General features: G+C 42.2%; 1 protein-coding gene across 3 annotated transcripts in view; it reads right to left on the bottom strand.

Annotated features, from left to right (window-relative positions):
- Positions 1-22,231, bottom strand: part of LOC142742841 (Fc receptor-like protein 5) — a 76,691-nt gene extending 54,460 nt beyond the window's left edge. For 2 of the 3 annotated variants that reach the window (XM_075852999.1, XM_075853016.1), the window contains exons 1-3: positions 22,088-22,172; positions 21,840-21,989; positions 19,140-19,430 (exon numbers count right to left, since the gene is read on the bottom strand). In XM_075852999.1, coding sequence (XP_075709114.1) covers positions 19,140-19,430; positions 21,840-21,909 — 361 coding nt within the window. In that variant the 5' untranslated portion in view covers positions 21,910-21,989; positions 22,088-22,172. Of the gene's footprint in view, positions 1-19,139; positions 19,431-21,839; positions 21,990-22,087 lie in introns of all 3 variants that reach the window. The other variant, XM_075853008.1, reaches the window with a different exon arrangement.
- Positions 22,232-22,927: the final 696 nt, after the last annotated feature.

Below are 22,927 nucleotides of genomic sequence, written 5' to 3'. Positions count from 1 at the left end.
TTTTCCAATTTTTTTTAAATTAACTTTATTAAACTTTTATTTTATTTGTTTACTAGTCCCACTAGAGGACTTTACTATGCAATCATCCAATCGATTTTATAATACACTGCAATACTTTTGTATTGCATGGTATTACTGCCTGTCCGTTTAAAACTTATTTCGACTCCAGATGGTTGCAAAAATTGTTATATAGAATGTAAGAACGCTGGGGGAGCGCATGTTTTTGACGTTATGAACAGACACTTCCCACCCATAGTTTGTCTGGTTGAGACACATTCTTCAGAACAAAACATTAATTATGCCAGAAGAAAGTGGGCGGAGAAGGAATTTTATTGTTTTTTCCTCATATTCGCGCAGGGGGGGGGGGTAAGCGTTTGTTCATAGGAAGGTGAAATTCGACATTATAGACTCTAGGGTGTAGCGTTCATGGCCGCGGACCATCAGGATTACTCATCCCCCCCCTGGCGGCCACAGCCATGTCTCTGTGAGCGATGGTCCGCATCTCCTCATCAGGAGAAGCCAGCGCTCACTTCTGCTCCGGTCCGCTGTGTCCCATGGGAATCATCATCATCATCATCTATTAGCCCATGATCACCCTGGACTATAAGGGGTGCCCTGCACCTTTGCTCATTGCCTGAGTGTTGTTAGTATTCCCATGTCAGTCTTGCAAATGGTCCCTTAGTGTTGTCCTGTTCCCGTTGTTACCCGTGCCCTGCTACTTGTATCCTGTTTCCCTGCTGTGTGCTTGTTCCTGAGCCTGTTAGTGTTTGGAGTCGTGGCCTACTGCACCTGCTGTCATCCGCCACGTCTGGCACAACCTGCTGCACCTGCTGTCATCCGCTACATCTAGTGCAACCAGCTAGCTGCACCTGCTGTCATCCGCCACGTCTGGCGCAACCTGCTGCACCCACCTCCATCCGTGCAGAAGCCTCGGCCACTGTCTGGACTATTCAGGTACCCTAGAGCTGGATTTTGTATTGATTGGGTGCTCTGTTGCTTGGCTAGCTGCCTCCCCGCTACGGTGGTGCGGCCTAGTGGGTCCACATACCCACAGACTGTAACATAAGGTGGATAAAGAAGGGCAATATGTGTTTCTATATGGTAGGCTGGATGAGTTACTATCAGGGGCGGATTGGGAACTTAAAGAGGCTCTGTCACCAGATTATAAGTGCCCTATCTCCTACATAATCTGATCGGCTGCTGTAATGTAGCTAGCAACAGTGGTTTTTATTGTGAAAAACAAACATTTTTGAGCAAGTTATGAGCAATTTTAGATTTATGCTAATTAGTTTCTCAATAAACAACTGGGCGTGTTTTTACTTTTTACCAACTGGGAGTTGTACAGAGGAGTGTATGATGCTGACCAATCAGTGACAAAGCAGTGGCATACACTTCCCATTGTTCCAGCCCAGCTTCTTTCACTGCACAATCACACTGTAACAATGGGCTGGAACAATGAGAAGTGTATGACACTGATTGGTCACTGATTGGTCAGCATCATACACTCCTCTGTACAACGCCCAATTGGTAAAAAGTTAAAATACGCCCAGTTGTCTATTGAGAAAGTCATTAGCATAAATCAATTAAAGTAGCCCTGGAAAAATATCTAAAGTGGCCTTGATATTGTAGGTAGGTCAAAAGTGGCGGCAGGCAGGGCCAACACAAGTAGGCAGGCAAAAAAAATTATTAGCCGTAGTCACATTGGTGGTAGGTTGAGCCAATGCAAAAATACATAGTCGGAGCATTTGCAGTCGGGGGGGCTAACGCACAATTAAGCGAGGCATTGCACTGGTAGAAAGGGTGAAAACTACAAAACAGTAGGTGGGTCAAACAGCCAAATCACTGACCTCAGCAGTCCCGTGCCGTACATACTGCCATCATCGCTGAGGCCAGTGACTGTCTGCAGTGGTCATGTGCCGGTATGGCACGTCATCAGTCCCGGCAAGTAAACTATAAACAAATATTACCACAACATAGTGACTGAATAATACTACTGTAACTGATTAAAAAAATTGTATACAAAGACCAATATTGACACTAGAGATTAGCGAATTTCACAAAATTCCATTTGGACCATCAGATTTGATCAGAATAAATTAGTTGATAATTGAGTATCAGCAGGCATCGGCACGCTATCAGCACCAGGATTTAAATTTAAATTAAAATCTATTTATTTGAAAAAAAAATTAGCACTTCGTGTGGGACGAATCCCAAAAGTATTGGATTTGCTAAAATCCAAAATTTTGGGGAAATTCTTAACAAATACGTAACAAATTTATAACGGATTTGTGTAGAATCGATTCACTTATCTCTAATTACCACCAAATTGAGACTAAATAATACCACCATGCAGTAGTGTATGCAGTCACACTGCAAACTATACAAGTGAATACAGGGCTGAACCAACACAGTCAGCGTCAGAGTAGATTACAATTACATTCAGTGATTTAGAGGTGACGTCTTTACTAATGCTACATTCAGACGATCGTGGACAACCTCAGATGTGAAAAACAACTTTTTCATGTCCAAGGTGCACATGTGCGGGACGCGTTATCACGGCTCCGTCATAGACTGTAGTCTATGGAGGCATGCGTGAAAATGCAAGAAAATAGGACATGACACAATGGCTGTTTGAACTGCCCCATTAACCCCTTCCCCACATTTGTCCTAAGTATACGACATGGAAAGCCAGTGCTTCCCGCAAAATGTCGTATACTTACGCCAAATGCTTGGCATCGGCTCAGAAGCTGAGTCGTGCCATCATCCCCGGATGTCAGCTGTATCTGACAGCTGACATCCTGCTGTAAGTTAGCTTCTATCCCTGCCATTAAACCCTTAAATGCAGCCGTCAAAAGCGATCGCTACATTTAAGGTCTTTGCAGCTCATCGACACCCCAGCAATGAAATCGGGGTGGTGTCGGGGGCTGCAATGGCAAACAGAGGCCTAATAGTAGTCTCCTGGTGTGCCTAGCATGGAAAACATCCAGCCCCCGCCCAGAGGCGGGGCCTGAAAGGCTTCCGTAGCCGCCGGCAAGATGGCGCCGGCTCAGGAGATGAGCCGGCGTCATCCACGGTGGATATCAGCTGTATGTTACAGCTGACATCCACCTGTAATGGCAGGAACCGGAGCTAGCTCCGATCCCTGCCATTAACCCCTCAGATGCAGCAATTGGATCCGATCGCTGCATCTTTGTGGTTGCTAGCAGATCGCCAGCTGTGCCCTGCAATCGCACGACTGCCGACTGCTATTATGACACCAGGAGACCTAACAATGGCCTTCTGTTTGCCATTACGGAAGCTGATTAGGCCCCGCTCGGAGGCGAAGCCTAATCGGCTTGCTGTCAGTGAATGACTGACAGATCCAATACATTGCATTACGTAGGTAGTGCAATGTATTAGAAAAAAAATCTGACAGTTGGACCTTCAAGTCCCCTAGTGGGACTAAAGTAAAGTGGAAAAAAAAGTGGCAAAAAATGTGAAAAAAAAGTTGTCAAAAAATATAATAAAAGTTTTAAGTAATAAAATAAAACACAATTGCCCTTTTTCCCTTATCAAGTCCTTTATTATTGAAAAAAATAAACCATACATATTTGGTATCGCCACGAACGTAACGGCCTAAACTATAAAAATATTATGTTATTTACTCCACGCGGTGAACGGCGTAAAAAAAAACAAAAAATAATGCCAGAATTTCTGTCTTTTGGTCACTTTGCCCTACAAAAATTGAAATAAAAAGTGATCAAAAAGTCTCATGTATCCAAAAATGGTGCCTATAAAAACTATAGCTCGTCTCACAAAAAGCAAGCCCTCATACAGCTCCGTCGACGAAAAAATTAAAACGTTATGGTTCTCACAACATGGCGACAGAAAAAATACATTCTTTTTACAAAAGTAATTTTATTGGGCAAAAAGTTGTAAAACATAAAAAGTGCTATAAATTAGGTATCACCAGAATCGTACTGACCCGCAGAATAAAGTTAACATGTAATTTATAACGCATGGTGAATGCTGTATAAAAAAAACCCCCTAAAAAACGATGACAGAATTGCAGGTTTTTGGTCACCTTGCCTTTCAAAAAATAGGATAAAAAGTGATCAAAAAGTCGCATGTACCCCAAAATTGTACCAATAATAACTACAGCTCGTCCAGCAAAAAAACAGCCCTCATACCACTAAGTCTATGAAAAAATAAAATTAGTTAAGGCTTCCATAAGTCAGGAAATAAAAAATATGCGGTTGTGCAGATCAGAGTGGAACATTTCGTCTGTTTCAAGAGGCAATTTATCAGGGCCCTAAAATTAGGGAACCAGGAAGGGGGGGGCCCAAACATATCTGCTAGAAGCGAGGGCGCCCGTATTATACCAGGACAACACTTCCTAGGAAAATTCCCCAAACTGCAAAGGTGCGGAGTGTGAACCAAAAGGGGGATAAGTAAAGACACCGTTTATCAGTGCGACAACGGCCTGTGCAGAAAGGATTGCTTCACAGCGTAACACACATCTATGGATTATTTTATTGTTTACCCCATTATTATACCCCCTGACTATGCCCCTGATGTACTCTGCCAAGATTACATATGTCCCCACATTATAAACGGAAACACCAATAATACTCAAACAAAACTACTACCAAGCAAAATCTACGCTTCAAAAAATTCATCTGAGTCCTACAGTGTGCCCAAACAGCAGTTTACTTCCACATATATGGCACCGCCATACCCGGGAGAACCCTTTTAACAATTTTTGGGGTGTGTGTCTACAGTGTCATAAGCTGGGCACGACATACTTGCCACTGAATTGGCAATTCTGGGGAAAAATTGTAATTTTTACTTTGCACCATACGCAGCGCATTTATTTATGGAAAAGACCTGTGGGGTGAAAATGCTCACCACACCCCTTAATAAATGTCTTAAGTGGTGTAGTTTCTAAAATGGGGTCTCTTCTGGGAGGTTTCTTTTATTATTTCCAATCTGAGCCTCTGCAATTGTGAACCAATTCTGTGTAAATCGCCAAATTAGGCCTCAATTTCGCATGGTACTCTCTCACTCCTGAGCCCTGTCAAATGTCTAGGCAAAAGATTAGTGCCCCATGTAGGGTGATCCTAAAACCGGGAAAAACAGCATAATAATTAGAGAGCTGTCTTGTTATGATGGCACAAGCTGGACACCACATATTGGCATATCTATTGAAAAATCCCATTTTCACTCTGCAATATCGATTGCACACTAATTCATGCAAAACACCTGCGGGGTTAACATGCTCACTACACTCCTAGGTAAATACCTTGAGGGGTGTAGTTTCCAAAATGGGAGTCACTTTTGGGGGGTTTCCACTGTTTTGGTCCCACAGGGGTTTTGCAAATGCTACATAGCGACCAGAAACCAATCCAGCAAAATCTGTACTCCGAAAGCCAAATGGCACTCCTTCCCTTCTGAGCCCTGCCGTGTGGCCAAGAATTAATTTATAACCACATATGGGGTATTGCCATACTCGGGAGAAATTGCAAACGTTGTGCTTATTTTTCTGCTTTATTTTTTGAGAAAATGAAAGATTTTGCACTAAATCTACGTCTTATTGGAAAAAAAATTCTATTTTTATTTTCACTGCCCAATTCAAATAAAATCTATGAAACAGCTGTGGGGTTAAAATGCACACTACACCCCTAGATTAATTCCTCAAGGGGTGTAGTATCACAAACTGAGTCCTTTTTGGGTAGTTTCCACTGTACTGATACCTTAGGGGCTTTGCAAAAGCGACATGTTGTCAAGAAACCAATCCAGCAAAATCTGTGCTCCAAAAGCCACATGCCGCTCCCTCTCTTCTGTTCCTAGCCATGTGCCCAAACAGCAGTTTATGACAACATATGGGCTATTTCCGTACTCCAGAGAAGTTGCTTTACAAATGTTGGGGTTCTTTTTTTCCTTTATTTGTTGAGAAAATGAACATTTTTTAGCTAAAGCTACATCTTATTGAAGAAAAAGGATTGTTTTTATTTTCACTGCCCAATTCTAATAAATTCTATGAAACACCTGTGGGGTCAAAATGATCACTACACCCGTAGATGAATTCTTCAAGGGGTGTAGTTACCTAAATGGAGACACTTTTTGGGCGTTTTCATTGTTTTGTCCCCTCAGGGGCTCTGCAAATGTGACATGGCCTCCACAAACCATTCCTGCTAAATTTGAGCTCCAATAGCCAAATGGCGCTCTTTCCCTTCTCAGCCCTGTCATGTGTCCAAACAGCCGTTTATTACCACATATGGGGCACTGTTTTACTCGGGAGAAATTGCTTTATACATTTTTGCAGTGCTTTTTCTCCTTTAGTCCTTGTGTAAATGAGAAAAAATTAGCTAAACCTACATTTTCTTTCAAAGAATGTAGATTTTCATTTTCACAGCCTACTTCCAATAATTTCTGAAAAAAACCTCCGGCGTCAAAATGATAACTATACCCCTAAATAAATTCCTCGAGGGGTGTAGTTTCCCAAATAGTTTCCACTGTTTTGGTACCACAAGAGCTCTTCAAAGCTGACATGGTGCCAAAAAGATATTCTAATAGAAAGGAATGTCCAAAATTTACTAGGTGCTCCTTTGCTTCTGAGGCCTGTGCTTCAGTCGAGTACCACACTAGAGCCACATGTGGGATATTTCCTAAAACTGCAGAACCCGTGCAATAAATATTGAGTTGGTAGAACTTTGTGTTACAAAAAAAATTGATTCAAAAATGAATTTCTGCAACAACAAAAAATTTAATTTGTAAATTTCCCCTCTACTTTGGTTTAATTCCTGTGAAACGTCTAAAGGCTTAAGAAACTTTCTAAATGCTGTTTCAATACTTCGAGGGGTGACGTTTTTAAAATGGGGTGACTTTTTGGAGGTTTCTAATATATAAGGCCCTCAAAGCCACTTCACAACTGAACTGGCCCCTGTAAAAATAGCCTTTTGACATTTTCTTGAAAATGTGAGAAATTGCTTCTAAAGTTCTAAGCCTTGTAACGTCATAGAAAATAAAAGGATGTTCAAAAAACGATGTCAATCTAATGTAGACATATGGGGGATGTTAATTAACGACTATATTGTGTCTTACAAGCTGATACATTTAAATTTAGAAAAATGCTAATTTTTGCAATTTTTCGCTACATTTTCGTGTTTTTCACATTTAAATACTGAATGTATTGAGCAAATTTTGCCAGTAACATAAAGTCCAATGTGTCACGAGAAAACAGTCTCAGAATCGCTTGGATAGGTTAGAGCATTCCAAAGTTATTACCACATAAAGTTAAACATGTCAGATTTGAAAAATGAGGCTCTGTCAAGAAGGTCAAAAGTGGCTAAAGCGGGAAGGGGTTAAAATACGTGTCCGTGTGACGGATATTGTTTTAATGGCCGTCACATGCTCCTCTGAATGAACCCTAAGTTGTTAGCTTTCCGTTTTCTTCTATATTGGGCCCAGACAGCCATGGCGACTTATCCTGCCCACATGGATTTACTGCACAGACATTTTTAAGGCTGGGTTCACACGAGCATGTTACGTCCGTAATGGACGGAACGTATTTCGGCCGCAAGTCCTATACCGAACACACTGCAGGGAGCCGGGCTCCTAGCATCATAGTTATGTACGATGCCAGGAGTCCCTGCCTCTCCATGGAACTACTGTCCCATACTGAAAACATGATTACAGTACCTGCAGCAAGGCAGGGACTCCTAGCATCGTACATAACTATGATGCTAGGAGCCCGGCTCCCTGCAGTGTGTTCGGTCCGGGACTTGCGGCCGAAATACGTTCCGTCTATTACGGACGTAACATGCTCGTGTGAACCCAGCCTTACTGTTCTCTTTTAAAGCAAACCCCCAAACTCCCTATCCTGTTGCCCACCTTAAAAGGCTATGTACACCTTTGAAATCTTTTTTTTTTTTTTTATAAAAATATCTATCAGTGTGTTTTGTGCATCTTTTTGAATGCTTTTTATAAAAAAGCTGATGGATACAGGTTTCAGCTGGTCTGTATACAGGATACAAATCAGATGTATCTCAAAAAGTAAAAATTCGTTTTTAAAAAGCACTTAGAAAGTTACACACACACACACACACACACACACACACACAGACACACACACGTATGGAACAATTTCAACGTTTTACATAGCCTTTAAAGCAACCCGCCAGTGAAATCAGCTGTGATTCCTCAGATAAATCTGCGGTGAAAAAAATCCACTGCGTGTGGACCTACTCTAAGGGCCAATGCACATGACCGTAGTTTTTTGTCCGTGTGCTATCTGCAAATTTGCGGATAGTACACGGGGACCAATTGATTTATATGGCCACATGCACATGAGCGTAATGTTCTTGGGTCTGCTCGGGGATGCGAAAACTCAGGACATGTCATTTTACTGGCTGTATTTGCAGATCATGTGACCTACTCAGAAAGTTCCAGCCTTTCTTTTTTTGCGGATCTGTGAATATTGATGATACACGAATGCACTACAGAAGGTTTTTTTTTGCGGACAAATGGACCACAAATACAGGCAATGTGTCACGTAGGGTTCGTGGACCCACTGGGCCATTCCGCCTTGGCGGTATGGCAGCTGGCCAATCGGGGGCGGGTTAAAGTCTATAGTTTGTATAGGGTACCTGTGGCAGCTCGGACAGTAGCAAGGCAGGCTCGGCTGGGACTAGGCAGCAGGCAGACGTCAGGCGTGGTGAAGCAGGACAGGTGTAGTATACAGCACAGCACGACTCTCGCTCAGCACGGCACGCGACCAGGATAGCACGGGATACAGGAACACACTAGGAGACCATCGCATAGACAAACTTAGGGTACGACAACAACGCTCAGGCATAGAAGCAAGGGGCTGAATCCCTCTTATAGTCCAGGGCACCCATGGGCTGATACTTCATTAAAGTCCGGAGCGTGCGCTGTCTCTTTAAGAGCGGGCACGAGCGTGCGCGCGCACCCTACGGGATCCGGACGAGGTGAGTGGAAGTGAGCGCTGGCGTCTCCTGAGGAGGAGACTGGGACTAGCGCTCGCCGACCCATGGCTGCGGCCGTCAGGGGGAGAGTGAACCTGATTGCCCACAGCCACGGACATGACCCAATGGATCCGTGGTTTTGCAGAACGCAAAATCACTACGGTCATGTGCATTAGGCCTTAGGTGGGGGTTACAGATCGCGGTCAAAATGCGCTTTAGCTGCACAAAATCACACCAAAATTATAAACTTTTACAGCGATTCGCGGCAAACCTAACCTAAATGTTTCTGATCTGTGCCGAAGGGTAACCACCCTCCTTTAAAGGGATCCTGTCATCAACATCTTACCTGTTAAACTCGCCTGACCCCTCAATGGCCGCAGCTGTCCAGAGTTCATTCCTGTTCTCTTCTTTCCTGAAGTCCTCCTCTGTCAGTAAATATCGTCGTTTAAACTCTTCCCGCCTTTTATGGTAATTATTTTTCCCTCTGGGATGCAGCTTCTTAACCCCGCCCACCGTTTCCACCTGTCTGGCCCTGACTGGCTAAGGAGCTGTCAATCAAAAAGAAGGAGGTGGAGTCCACTCTGAGACGCTGGAGGAATGAAAATCTGACTCTTTTCAGATGAAGATTTGACTCTTTTCTGCTCATTTGCATACGGCGTGGGACCACTGAAAAACGGAATACTAAAGCTGCAGAGCTTACTTAGAACATATTTATAGCTTAGATGACAATGATTTTTCATCCACTTTCACCAGGTATTGCTGGCTTTATAGCTAAAATGCTGGTGACAGGTTCCCTTTAATGAGAAACAAGTTACAGATCATAGTCATTAATTAGAAGGGAGGCCAGGGGACTTGCTAGGGTCTTAAAAGATAAGGGGCACAAGCCCGAGACATATACTCCTCCCCCCATATATTTTTTTACATATATCGGAGATAGCATATCTATAAGACTAAGGCTCCTATAGCTACACCACTGGATAGAATTGGATGCATTGTATCAGCAGACGGTAACATACATGAAAGGCTTAGATACATGGCTCAGCAAACAGTATCACACATGATAGACTTAGATGCAGTGCCCCAGCAGTAAGTATCATGTGTATATGTATGTGTATGTGTAAGTATGTGACAGCATATCTGTAGCACTCTGACCCTATAGCTATTGATAGGCTTAGATACAGTGGCTCAGCAGACAGTATCACACATAATAGGATTAGATATAGGGTCCAGCTCGTTGACATTGTTGCTCCAGCGCTGGACCCAGGAAAGGTAAAAATTATAATTGTTTTGTTTTTTTATGTGTTACTATTTTTTTTGTGTGTATTGTGTTTTATTACAGGTTCAGTCGTTGGACTACTTCGGATTTGAGGACTAGTTCGATGACCAGCTTTTTTTATTCTCAATAAAATGGTTAATGAGGGTATTTATTTCAATAAAACATTTTTTTATGTCCTTGTATTTTTTTAAACCTTATTACTACTGCCTTATTTATAGCTGCTGGCTGATTGACAATGTCCATTACTAAAGTGGGGGCTTAGTGTTAGCCGGTGCAGAGGCTAACACTTACCCCCATTATTACCCTGGTACCCACCGCCACCAGGGGTGCTGGGAAGAGCTGGGTACGATCCAGTACCCGATCATCTGTAGTGATGGTCGGGCACTGGGTTGGCTACAGGCTGCTATTACTAGGCTGGAAAAGGCCAAAAACAGTGGCCCTTCCCACCCTGGTAATGCTAGGCTGCTGCTATGTTGTATCTGGCTGGTTATGAAAAATAGGGGGGCAGCCATGTTGTTTTTTCCAATTATTTATTTAAAGAATAACAATTCATTAACGTTTACTCTGCGTTTTTTTCCTGCTACATGGGCATGAGATTTTCTAAATCTCTTCCACTTTGCTGCTACTGTAAATGCTGTGGAATTGTCACACAGAATTCTGTTGCAGAAATTCCACAGCGTTTACGCTACAAAAGAACCCGGCCTGAAGTTGGGTTTTCCCAGCACATATTCATACGGCTGGCTTGACATGCCGCGATCAAAATGCGTTTTTTACCGCACCATTTTGCTGGGATTTTCCATGATTTTTCTGAAAATCGCGTCAAAACGGTGCGGTTTTGCCGTGATTTTCTTAAAAATTATGGGAAACTGGCGGGGTGTTGCCATGATTTTCGGAACATCACGGCAAAATGGTGCGGTAAAAATTTTTGGAACGAAAAATATGAAGTATGGGCCTAATGGTTTATCAGATCATTCCATTATGTTAGTCGAGATGAATTCAGCTAAAAGAACGGGCTTTATAAATCCCCTTTTCAGGTTGAACCCCCACTGGTTGAATATTTTGGGTAATCATGAGAAAATAGGTAGAGAATTAGCTGCATTCTGGGATATTAATTTTAACTCCGCCCATATTCATTTTCTATGGGATTCCTTAAAAGGGTATGTTCACACGGACGTAAACGCTCAAAAAACGGCCAAAAAATTGGAAGCAGAACGCCTCCAAACATCTGCCCATTGATTGCAATGGGAAGAACGACGTTCTGTTCCGACGGGCCGTTTTTTCGCGCGGCCGTTTTGAAAAACGGCCGCGTAAAAAAACGGCCGCGAAAAAGAAGTGCAGGTCACTTCTTGGGACATTTTTGGAGCCGTTATTCATTGATTCTATTGAAAACAACTCCAAAAACGTCCGTAAAAAACGCCACGAAAATGCCGCAAAAAACGCAGCGAAAATCGCGAGTGGCTTAAAAAACGTCTGAAAATCAAGAGCTGTTTTCCCTTGAAAACAGCTCCGCATTTTCAGACGTTTTTGAGTTTGCGTGTGAACATACCCTTGCTTCTTAAGGACACAGCCTGTTTTGACCTTAAAGGGGTTTTCCAGAACCAATTAACTAATTTCTAGTTCACTGCACATATAAAAATAATGTAATTTGTAATATACTTACGTATTGATTTCATCTTCTAACACACGATTCCAGTGCCGGTCACGTGATGTTTCTCAGTAGCAAAATCCTTACTCCCGGCGCTAGCCCGCCAATGATCTGAGTTCCATTTTTCGGCTGGCTCAATGTACGGGTACGTTATTCCTGACTTCACTGTACACTGAGGGAAGTGGTGGACCTGATACTCCCTTTCTTCTGAAAGTTTCCAATCTGCTGCTAGGGGAGAGAAAATGACGCGCAGAGGCTGTTATAGCGCAGGAGTGGGCATGCGTGGTAAACACTGCTAGTCTCTGAGCATGCGTGGTTTCTACACTAGCAGTGTTTACCACGCATGCCCACTCGTGCGCTGTCACAGCGCCTGCGCGTCATTTTCTCCCCCCTAGCAGGGGACCGGAAACTATCAGAAGAAATTGTCAGGAGCCAGTAGCTAGTTGCTAGTAGCGCTCTGACAAGGACTCCTTTTTGTGTTCTGTGTTTCTGTGTTTCCTGTGTATTTCTATGTACTGACAAGGGCTCCGGTGCTAGGGTTAGGGGATTCCACAGCAGAGCTTATATTAGCTCTCTGCCTGGGACTCCAGCTCTGGGGAAGACCCTGACAATACTGTCCATATATGGACAGTGATACCAGGGGATTCCACAGAGTCCCGAAGAAGAGCCTATACTAGCGCTCTGCCCGGGACTGCAGCTCTGGGGAAGACCCTGACAACGCTGTCCATATATGGACAGTGATGTCAGGGGATTCCACAAAGTCCCGGAGGAGAGCCTATACTAGTGCTCTGCCCGGGACTCCGGTTCTGGGGAAGCCCCTGACAACCCTGTCCATATATGGACAGTGATGTCAGGGGATTCCACAGAATCCCGGAGCAGAGCATATACTAGTGCTCTGCTCTGGGATTCTGGTTCTGGGGTCAAATTATTATTATTTTTTTTACCATTATTTAAGAGAGTGTTGTTTGGTACAGCACCGAGATGTTGCACGTTTATCGTTAGCTCTCACTAATCTAATGAGAGCAGTAAGATAGCAACGGAGATTAGAAACTGTTTATAGCTGGGTGTAGTAGGCGTGATGAGTCCCTGCTGCCGGCACATTGCATGTTGGGACACAAGCGGTGCATGCCGGGAACTGTATGACCGGAAAAGCAAGACAACGAACACACAAAGAGAATAATGCTAAATTAAAAAAATTACAATTTAGATAACGATATTAAGGGGGCATTAATACATAAATTGAGAAGTGTTGAAGTGATTAAAAAAAATGAAATAATAAGTATTGGAAAACCCCTTTCAGGACACAGCCAATTTTTTCAAATCTGACGTGTCAATTTATGTGGTAATAACTTTGGAATGCTTTTTTGTATCCAAGCGATTCTGAGTATATTTTCTCGTGACACATTGTACTTATATTAGTGGTAAAATTTGGTCGATATATTCAGTGTTTATTTTTGAAAAACACCAAAATTCAGAGAAAATTATCAAAAATTAGCATTTTTCTAAATTTAAATGTATTTGCTTGTAAGGCCTCATTTACACGAACGTAATATACGCGCGTGCGACGCGCGTGCTTTGCACGCATGTCGTACGCACCTATATTAGTCAATGGGGCAGTTTAGAAGATGCGTGAATTGCGCTCAGCGCGTGTGCGCAGAAAAAAACTCACGACATGTTCTATAATCGTGCGTTTTTCGCGCACTCACGCACCCATTGAAGTCAATGGGTGCGTGAAAACCACGCATGCCGCACGGAAGCACTTCCGTGCGAACTGCGTGATTCGCGCAAGAGCTGTCAAACTCCTGAATGTAAACAGAAAAGCGCCACGTGCTTTTCTGTTTACAAACATACAAACGGAGTGTCAAATTCGAGATGAGCGCACCGAACTTTACCGGGTTCGGCCAAACTCGTTTTGACCGAAACCGGTAAAAAATGTTCGGGTACGCGACGTCAGGAGACAGTCACTGTCCACGGTGCTGAAAGCGTTAAACTGGTTCAGCACCATGGACAGTGACTTCCGCTCCGAAAATCCATGAACCTGTAAAAAAAAAAAGACGTTCTGACTTACCGATAACTCCGGTCCGACCTCCCGGGATGACAGTAAAGTCCAAGTGACAGCTGCAGCCAATCACAGGCCAAGCACAGGCTGCAGCCAATCACAGGCTGCAGCGGTCTCATGGACTGCGGCGTCATCCTGGGAGGTGGGGCCGGATGACAAGAGAGGGACGCGTCACCAAGGCAACGGCCGGGAGCCCGGACTGGGGGAAGCAGGAAGTTCTTGGTAAGTATGAAAGTCTTTTTTTATTCACAGGTTGGTGTATATTGTGTTCGGCATTCACTGTCGAGGGTGCTGAAAGAGTTACTGCCGATCAGTTAGCTCTTTCAGCACCTTGGACAGTGACGGGCGTCGACTAGCCTCATCTCTATGATGGCGGCTGCGCGAAAATCACGCAGCCGCGCATCATACACGGATGACACACGGACCTGCCAAGTGCCTTTTGCGCGCGCAAAACGCAGCGTTTTTTGCGCGCGCAAAACGCACACGCTCGTGTAAATGAGGCCTAAGACAGATAGTAATACCACAAAAATAGTTACTAATTAACATTTACCATAGGTCTAATTTATGTTGGCATCATTTTTTTAACATTCTATTCTTTTTCTAGGACGTTACAAGGCTTAGAACTTTAGCAGCAATTTCTCAAATGTTCCATAAAATTTCAAATCCTGTTTTTTTTATGGACCAGTTGAGTTGTGAAGTGGCTTTGAGTGCCTTATATATTAGAAATCCCCTATACATAACTCCATTTTAAAAACTGCACCCCTCAAAGTATTCAAAACAGCATTTAGAAAGTTTCTTCTTATGGTATTTCACAGGAATTAAAGCAAAATGGAGGTGAAATTTACAAATTACATTTTTTTTGCAGAAAATGTGTTTTAATCCATTTTTTTTTCTGTAACACAGAAGGTTTTGCCATAAAAATGCAACTCAATATTTATTGCCCAGAGTCTGCAGTTTTTAGAAATATCCCAAATGTAGCCCTAGTGTGGTAATGGACTGAAACACAGTCAGAAGCAAAGGAGCACATAGTGGATTTTGGGACCTCATTTTTATTAGAATATATTTTAGACACCATGTCAGTTTTTAAGAGGTCTTCTGGTACCAAAGCAGTGAAAAGAGCCACAAAGAGATACCATTTGGCAAACTACATCCCTTAAGGAATTTATCAAGGGGTATAGTGAGCATTTTAACCCCTAAAAATGTAAATGGAAATTTTTCCACAAAAAAGTAGAAATTGTAAATTTTTACAAGGCCTAAAAGGGAAATAGCACCCCAGCATTTGAAAAGCAATTTCTACCGATTGCGACAATACCCCATGTGTGGTAATAAACTGAGGTTTGGACACACGGCAGGGCTCAGAAGGGAAGGAGTAAAAGGTTTTGGAGCTTAAGTTTTGCTGGAATTGTTTTCGGGTGCCATGTCATTTGCAAAGCCATCTAAATTGACCATTTTCATAATAGATAAAGGAGAAAAAAGCACCCTAATATTTGTAAAGCAGACTCTTCTGAGCACGGCAATACCCCATATGTGGTAATAAACTTCTGTTTAGACACATGGCAGGGCTTAAAGGGAATGTGTCTAATGTGCCTTAAAGGGAATGTTTTTAGTTAAACAGTTAGTGTATAAGTGATTAAACATTGTTCAAATTTTTTAAATTTTTTCACGAGTCAGGAAATATTATAAATTAGATTCTAATTTATAACATTTCCCAGTGCTGGTCACTAGATGGAGCAATTCCCAAAATTGCAGCATTGGCATGTGGTAAAGCAACCACATTGCTTTATGCTGCAAAATTTGAGAATACTCACTCGCTCTAGTGAGCTCACAGAATCCCCCCTCCTTTATCCTGGCTAGTGCCAGGAGAAAGGAGGGGATTGAACGGTCAAACCTCCTACACTGTGTGTCGCCATTTTTTGAGCTAACACACAGTGTAGTAGGTTAACATACAGTAGTAAACACACAGTAAAACACGTACATACACAGACCTAACTTACCTGCTCCTGCCGCCGCCGCTCCCTCCGGTCCGTCCGCTCCGTCTGCTACCTCCACTCCAAGTGCACAAGTCCGGAAGCCGTGACCGGAAGTAGTAATCTTACTGTCCGGTCCACAAGAAAATGGCGCAGGACGTCGCTCGGCCGAAGACCTTCAATTTGGACTGTGTGGCATAGTGGATGGAACGGGCCCCGTTCGCATTCACTATGGGACTGTATGTGCCGTATTCCATGTCTGTATGTGTCGTTAATCGACACATACAGAGATGGAAAAAAAAATGGCAGCCCCCATGGACAAGAAAAAGTGAAAAAATAAAAAAAAGTAAAACACAAACACACAAATAAATAATTTTTTTTTAAATAAAACACTAAAAGCAAATTGATATAAAAATAAATTTTTTCGCGATACTCGTCCTTTAAAAACGGTAGGGCCGCTTTTTGGCTTTTGGAGCTCAAATTGTGCAGGAATGGTTTGCGGCGCCATGTCACATTTGCAAAGCCCGTGCGGGACCAAATCAGTGGAAACACCCGAAAAGTGACCCCATATGGGAGACTACACCCCTCAAGGAATTTATCGAGTGGTATAGTGAGCATTTTGACCCAACAGGTTTTTTTGCTGAATTTAGGGGAATTATGCATTTAAATTGAAAATTATTTTTTTTCTGATGAAACTTGGAAATATTCAATTTTTACAAGGAATAAAAGGAGAAAAAGAACACCAACATTTGAATAGCAACGTCTCCCAATTACGGAAATACCCCGTATGTGGTCATTAAACTGCTGTTTTGACACACGTCAGTGATCAGAAAGGAAGTAGCGCTACTTGGCATGCAGATTTTGCTGGTTTGATTTTCGGTTGTCATGTCGCATTTGCAATACAGTGGAAAACCCCCAGATCAGTGGAAAACCCCAACAAGGGACCCAATTTTGGAAACTACACCCTGAAGGAATTTTTAATTTGCCTGGACAAGACAGGGCTCAGAAGTGAAGAGCACATGCGCATTTGAGGCATATTTTGGTCATTTTCACAGCATTGGTCCAAAACTGCAGTGCTCTGAGGTCAAATAGTAAAACAAACTCCCAAGTAGTGACCCTTATTTTGAAAACTACACCCCTTAGGGCATTTTAGGGGTGTAGTGTTGTGAGCATTTTGATCCCACAGGTGTTTTTTTCATTAGAATTGTATGCACAGCGGATGGTGCAAAGTGAAAATTGCAGTTTTCCACTGATATGCCGTTTTAGTGCACAATATGTTGTGCTCAGCTTGTGCCACTGAAGACAAATACCTCATAAACTGTTAAGCGGGGTCTCCCGGATATTGTGATGCCATCTATGTGAACGTAAACTGCTGTTTTGGGCACGCTGTAAGATTCAGAAGGGTGGGAGCGCCATTTGGCTTTTGAAGCGCAGATTTTGCTTGGTAGTAGTTCTGTTTGGGGTTTTGCTGCTATTTCAGTTCATAATGTGGGGGCATATGTAAGCTGTGCGGAATACATCAGGGTATAATAAGAGGGTATAATAATGCGGTAAATAAATAATAATATGTGTCCAGTATCGCACTGATAAATGGTGCCCAATCTTATCCGCTTTTGGAACACACTGCACATTTTGTGTTGCCATATTCTGAGAGCCGTGTGAGGGCTTATTTGTTGCGGGATAATGTGTAGTTTTCATTGGTGCAGTTTTTATTAAATTTTTGGGCAAACAAGGTGACCAAAAACCATAAATTCCTACAATGTCTTTTTTATTCATTTTTTTTACTGTGTTCACTCTGCGCTATAAATTACATATTTACTTTATTTTGCAGGTCAATACAATAACGGCGGTACCATATGTATATATTCTGGCATTGTTTTTTATTTTTATTTTTTGCGGTGTTCACAGTATTGGAATATAACATTATAGTTTTATCGTTTTGGTTGTTACGGATGCGACGCGGTGATTCCAAATATGTGTACTTTTTTAACGTTTTCATTTTTATCTATAATAAAAGACTTATTATAGAAAAAAAGGCAGTTAGTTTTTTTAACTTGTAACTTATTTTTATACTTTTGTACAATATTTTTAATATTTTTTTTTCACTTTTTTAGTGCGACTAGGGGACTTGAAGGGCTGCACCTCTGATCTTTACTCTAATACATTGCACTACCTACGTAGCATTTCAGCTGTCTGTTATTCACAGACAGCATGCCTATTAGGTCTTGCCTCCAGGCGTGGCCTAATTAGCTTCCGTACGTGGAAGACCAGGAGGCCATTGTTAGGCCTCCGGTTGCCATAGCAACGACCAGCACCCCCGCGATCACATTGCGGCGATGGCAATCTGCTTCAAACCACTAAGATGGCGTGATCGCTTTTGATCGGGGCATCTAAGGGGTTAATGGCAGGGATTGGAGCTAGCTCCGTTCCCTGTCATTACAGCAGGGTGTCAGCTGTAACATACAGCTGAGACCTGCGGCGGGAAGATTTTTAGGCCCTGCCTCCGGGCGGGGCATACTAAGCTTCCGTGCTTGGCAGACAGGAGGCCAATGTTAGGTGTCCAGTCTGCCAAAGCAGCCATCGGAACCAGGTGATCGCATCGTGGGGTGGAGATTTGCTAGTAAACCCCATAGATGCAGCGCTCACTTTTGATCGAAGCATCTAAGGAGTTATTCGGCCGGATCGGAGGCTAGCTCTGGTCCTGGACATGCAGCAGGTTGTCAGCTGTAATATACAGCTGACACCCGCTGGCGATAGTGCGAGCTCAGCTTCTGAGCCTGCACCAGAAACTCAACGTACCTATACGTTGTGTTGCATTAAGTACTTAACGACAGCGACGTAATAGTACGCCAGATGTCATTAAGGGGTTAAAGAATAGACAAAGAGCTATTGTGTTGTGGTCAGTATTACCTAGGAACCCCCTCCTCCAACCTGTACAGCACTTTTGATATCCTGTTAAGTCTATTGGTTAGAATTAGTTCTAGACGTAGCCCCCTCTTGTTGGGTCCTGCACCAGTTGTAAAAGGTAATTGTCTTATATTACTGTCACAAACCTGTGCCCTTTGTTGGAACTACATAGTTTAGGTCTTGCTCATAGCTAAATTATCAAAGTGATTTTTATTCCTGCATTCATAAAGCAAAGCATAGACTCAACGGTCAAACAAAAGCAAAACATCCAAGGTAAAGCTGCAGTATCTGACATAATAGTAATGTACCTGCTTCTTACCTAGCACAAACAGAGACACAGGAAAGCTGACCTCTGATTCTTGCTTTCCTCTGGCATCTGATATCCAATAGAGGCAGGTGTAGGATCCAGCATTGTTTCTATTTGCTGTTCTTATCTTATACTTGTTCGCAGAAGATGTTTCCACCTTAAGAACTTCTTGATTATTTCTGAAGAATTTGTATCCATGTATTGTGTAGTCGGTTGTTGCTTGACACTCTAGAAACACTGCTTCTCCAGTTAGGTATGTGGCATAACTGGCTGAGAAGACGATTGTTGGCCTCCGAAGAGCAGCTTTAAAAAAAAGTTAAATATTTTTAGGAAACTTTTTTCTAGTAAGGCTTGGCATAAGAATGCTGATGTTCCGTGTTGTGTTTATAGCAATGAAACTAGTTACATAGAAATGAAAGAATAAAACTAGAATCTGATATACAAGGAAGTAAAATGATGGAGGGGTCAATGTCTGGAAGTGGGAAAACATAAATTATAATGCTGCAGTTTACTACATTGTGTGATTGTATCGAAAGTATGTAGTAAAAATCTCTAAAGATAAATACACCAAACCTGCAGAAAAAAGGCATGAACCGCACATCCATTTTAGAAACATTGATCTATGGCTGCTAAGCAAAATGTATCAAACTGTATAGGCCTACTTGTCACTTCACATCAACCATTGCAGGGCGACCACTGTCACTGCAACACACCTGCAGCAGAGGGGTAACCCAGAAGCCAAACAGCACCCCTGCTGTTAAGCTAATCCCCCTTGGCTCTTGGTTACATCCCCCTACGGGCACAGCACCGCTGCAACAGAGACCCCCGCACAGCACCACAACCATGTGAATATTTAAATAAAGCTCACCTTTCCATGTGGTCTTAGTGCACAAACAGAGCAAATAGGTAGAAACCCTTATGCAAATGGACAGAAAACCATGGGCCAAATGGGTGGAGTGCTGGCATCAAGGCAAAACACATAAAGAGAGGGCGACAGATATGCAAATACACCACAACTGTAAAAAAAAATGGACATGGACCACAAATCTACTTCATATACATTTATCTACTACTCCTTAGCAAACTTTATAAACATGAACATGAGGTTCTTAATTTTGATCAAACCTTATAAGTCCACTTGCCACTTCACAGCTCCATCTCCTAGGTTACAGAAACAGCGTAACTCGCTGTGCTATGCTGCTTCTGTAACTTCCATTCACTTCTATGGGAGTAGCAGAAACAGCATAGCTCAGTAAGCCCGGCAGTTTGCGTAATCCCAGCCTCTTCTTCACTGAATATCCACCTGAATGCAGCGGCCATCCGCTGCCTCACCAGGCAGGGAGAGGGTCAGGGGAACCCCTATACATGAGTTAGGTGCGGGTCCTGTGAATATGCCATATATTTCCAAGATGAGAATACCCCTTTAATGGACAGAAAACAGAGTCATTATAAATAGCGCACACTGAATATGCGCTAAAATCAGCAGGAGGGTACTACAAGGATCTATGTGAGGTGCGATTATTTTTAATCTGTGGATGACCTTGTATTTGGGATTGAAAATAAGTGTCACTTTTTGCTGATGAATCAAAACTTTGCAGAATACTTAAAACTTAGCTTTATTGTAAAATATTGCAGAGAGAACTTGGTAAGCTGGCAGTCAGGGTAAAAAAGGCGGCAGGTGAAATTTAAAGCAGTAGTACTCAATGTCAAGCAGCAGCTGCAAAAGCAATTACATTTTACCTTGTATAAAAAGAGAGAGATAAATACCTGTGATCATTATTTAATATATCCCCTGTATGAATTCATAATAAGACCACATCTCGAATATACAGTAACAATCAGTTTTGGGCTCCACATTGTAAAAAGTATATAGGGAGCTGGAGACAGTTCAAAGGTGGGTGACTAAATTACTAAAAGAGATAGTGTGGTCTTTCATATAATGAGATGCTAGAAAAATTAGGTTTATACAGCTTGGAAAAAAGACACCTTAGAGGTGATACTGTTACCATATATAAATGTATGTGTGGTCAATAAAAAGAAACCGGCACATGATTTATTCATACCAAAACCTGTAATAATGACCAGGGGACATTCCTTACATGTGGAGGAAAGGCGATTCAGATATCAATATAGGAAAGGGTTATTTATAGTTAGTGTAAGGAAACTATGGAATGCCCTACCCCAAAAGGCAGTAATGGCAGATACTACGACAGCGTGCAAAAAGGGCTAGATGCTTATCTAATGCCAAATATCAATGAGCTTTATAAATAATTATATGGCGTATAATTGATCTGAGAAAGGTTGAAATTAATGGTCATGTTTCTTTTTTTTAAACTAAGTAACTACATAACTATAAAATGCTTAGCAAAATTTTATTTTTTCTTTAAAAAATAAATAAATTAAACTTTCAGAATTTTGTCTCAAACAGATTATTATTGCTACAATATGCAAACATTTGTCATGTTTTGGAGACTTTTAGAATTGTAAACAAATTTAGAACTGCGTCTTTACTTCTCAATAGCTCTAAAAACTGTATGACCTCAAGAGTCGAATACTTTTTTAGTAAAAACAAACAAACATATATGGGACCCAGAATCTGGATTGAAGTTTGGACTTTTCAATCAATGCATTTTGGCCACCTAGTCATTATAAGCAAAAGGAAATGAACGGCATAGTGAAGAACGGTATAGTGAAGTGTATTAATCCACTGACCTTCATAGAAACTGAGTTCTATTAGAAGATAAAGCCATAAATGGAAGCATGCTGGGAACACTTTATACATGGCTTGAGAATAAGGCAGTGTCCAGACTTGTCAAAACATTCTTTGTGTTTACATAGAATATTTAGTCCTTTATTCAAGCCCTATAGGTAAAGAAAAAGACATGTTAGAAGACAATGAAATAACCAGTCTATATATTTCACAAAGAAAAAACATTATAACACTACAATTCTAAGCGAACCTTTAGTTGATTTCCTATATTGCCCAAAATAATTTTCTCACTGAAACTTAGATTCACTTGGAACTTTACCTTTGTGTCTGTTATCCCACAAACAGTTATTCTAGGTTGTCTTTGGGGTGTTGGCCACAGCCCCTTCCCTCTTTGCACATATGGGACTGCAGCCAGGAGTTAGAGAGATTCAGAAGCTGAATTGTTACAAAGGAATCTCCTGCTGGCAGCTTGGGCCAGTGTACCAAAACAGGAAGGGAAGAGCAGAAGAGGAAACCTGATAATAACAGGAGTAATGTGGAAAGACACACTTACATATGTAGCCATCTTTATCTTGACTCTCATAACTTGCTGCAGCGTGATATCACACAACAAAAGCCATTGAAAAGGCATTGAAAAAGACAAGAAAAAAAGATCTTGCCACTGTGTATTTAATGCGTTAAAAGTCAAGGTAAAGGCTACATCTGTATATTGCATATACTTTCTATATGCCCTTATACCAAACAGTATCCTTCCTATTGAAAACACATTGTAGCGTCCATGGCCACAGACCGTCGGGTTTACTCACCCCCGGTGGCCACAGCCATGGATCTGTGAGCACTGGCTAACATCTTCCCAGGAGATGCCAGTGCTCACTTCCGCTCCGGTCTGCTGTGTCCCCTAGGTTGCGCACGTACGCTCGTGCCTGGCCTTAAAAGACCAGCGCGCGCAGAAATGGAATCATCATCATCAACTGCCCATGATTCCCTGCACTATAAAAAAGGCCCTGCCCTTCTGATCCTTGCCTGAGCATTGTTAGTATTCCCATGTCAGTCTTGCAAATGTTCCCTTATTGTTATCCCGTTCCTGTTT

The sequence above is a fragment of the Rhinoderma darwinii genome, chromosome 1, assembly GCF_050947455.1.
Source record: "Rhinoderma darwinii isolate aRhiDar2 chromosome 1, aRhiDar2.hap1, whole genome shotgun sequence".
In the NCBI taxonomy this organism is placed as follows: domain Eukaryota; kingdom Metazoa; phylum Chordata; class Amphibia; order Anura; family Rhinodermatidae; genus Rhinoderma; species Rhinoderma darwinii.
Note: the sequence above shows the minus strand (reverse complement) of the source record. Positions and strands in the feature narration are given on the sequence as shown.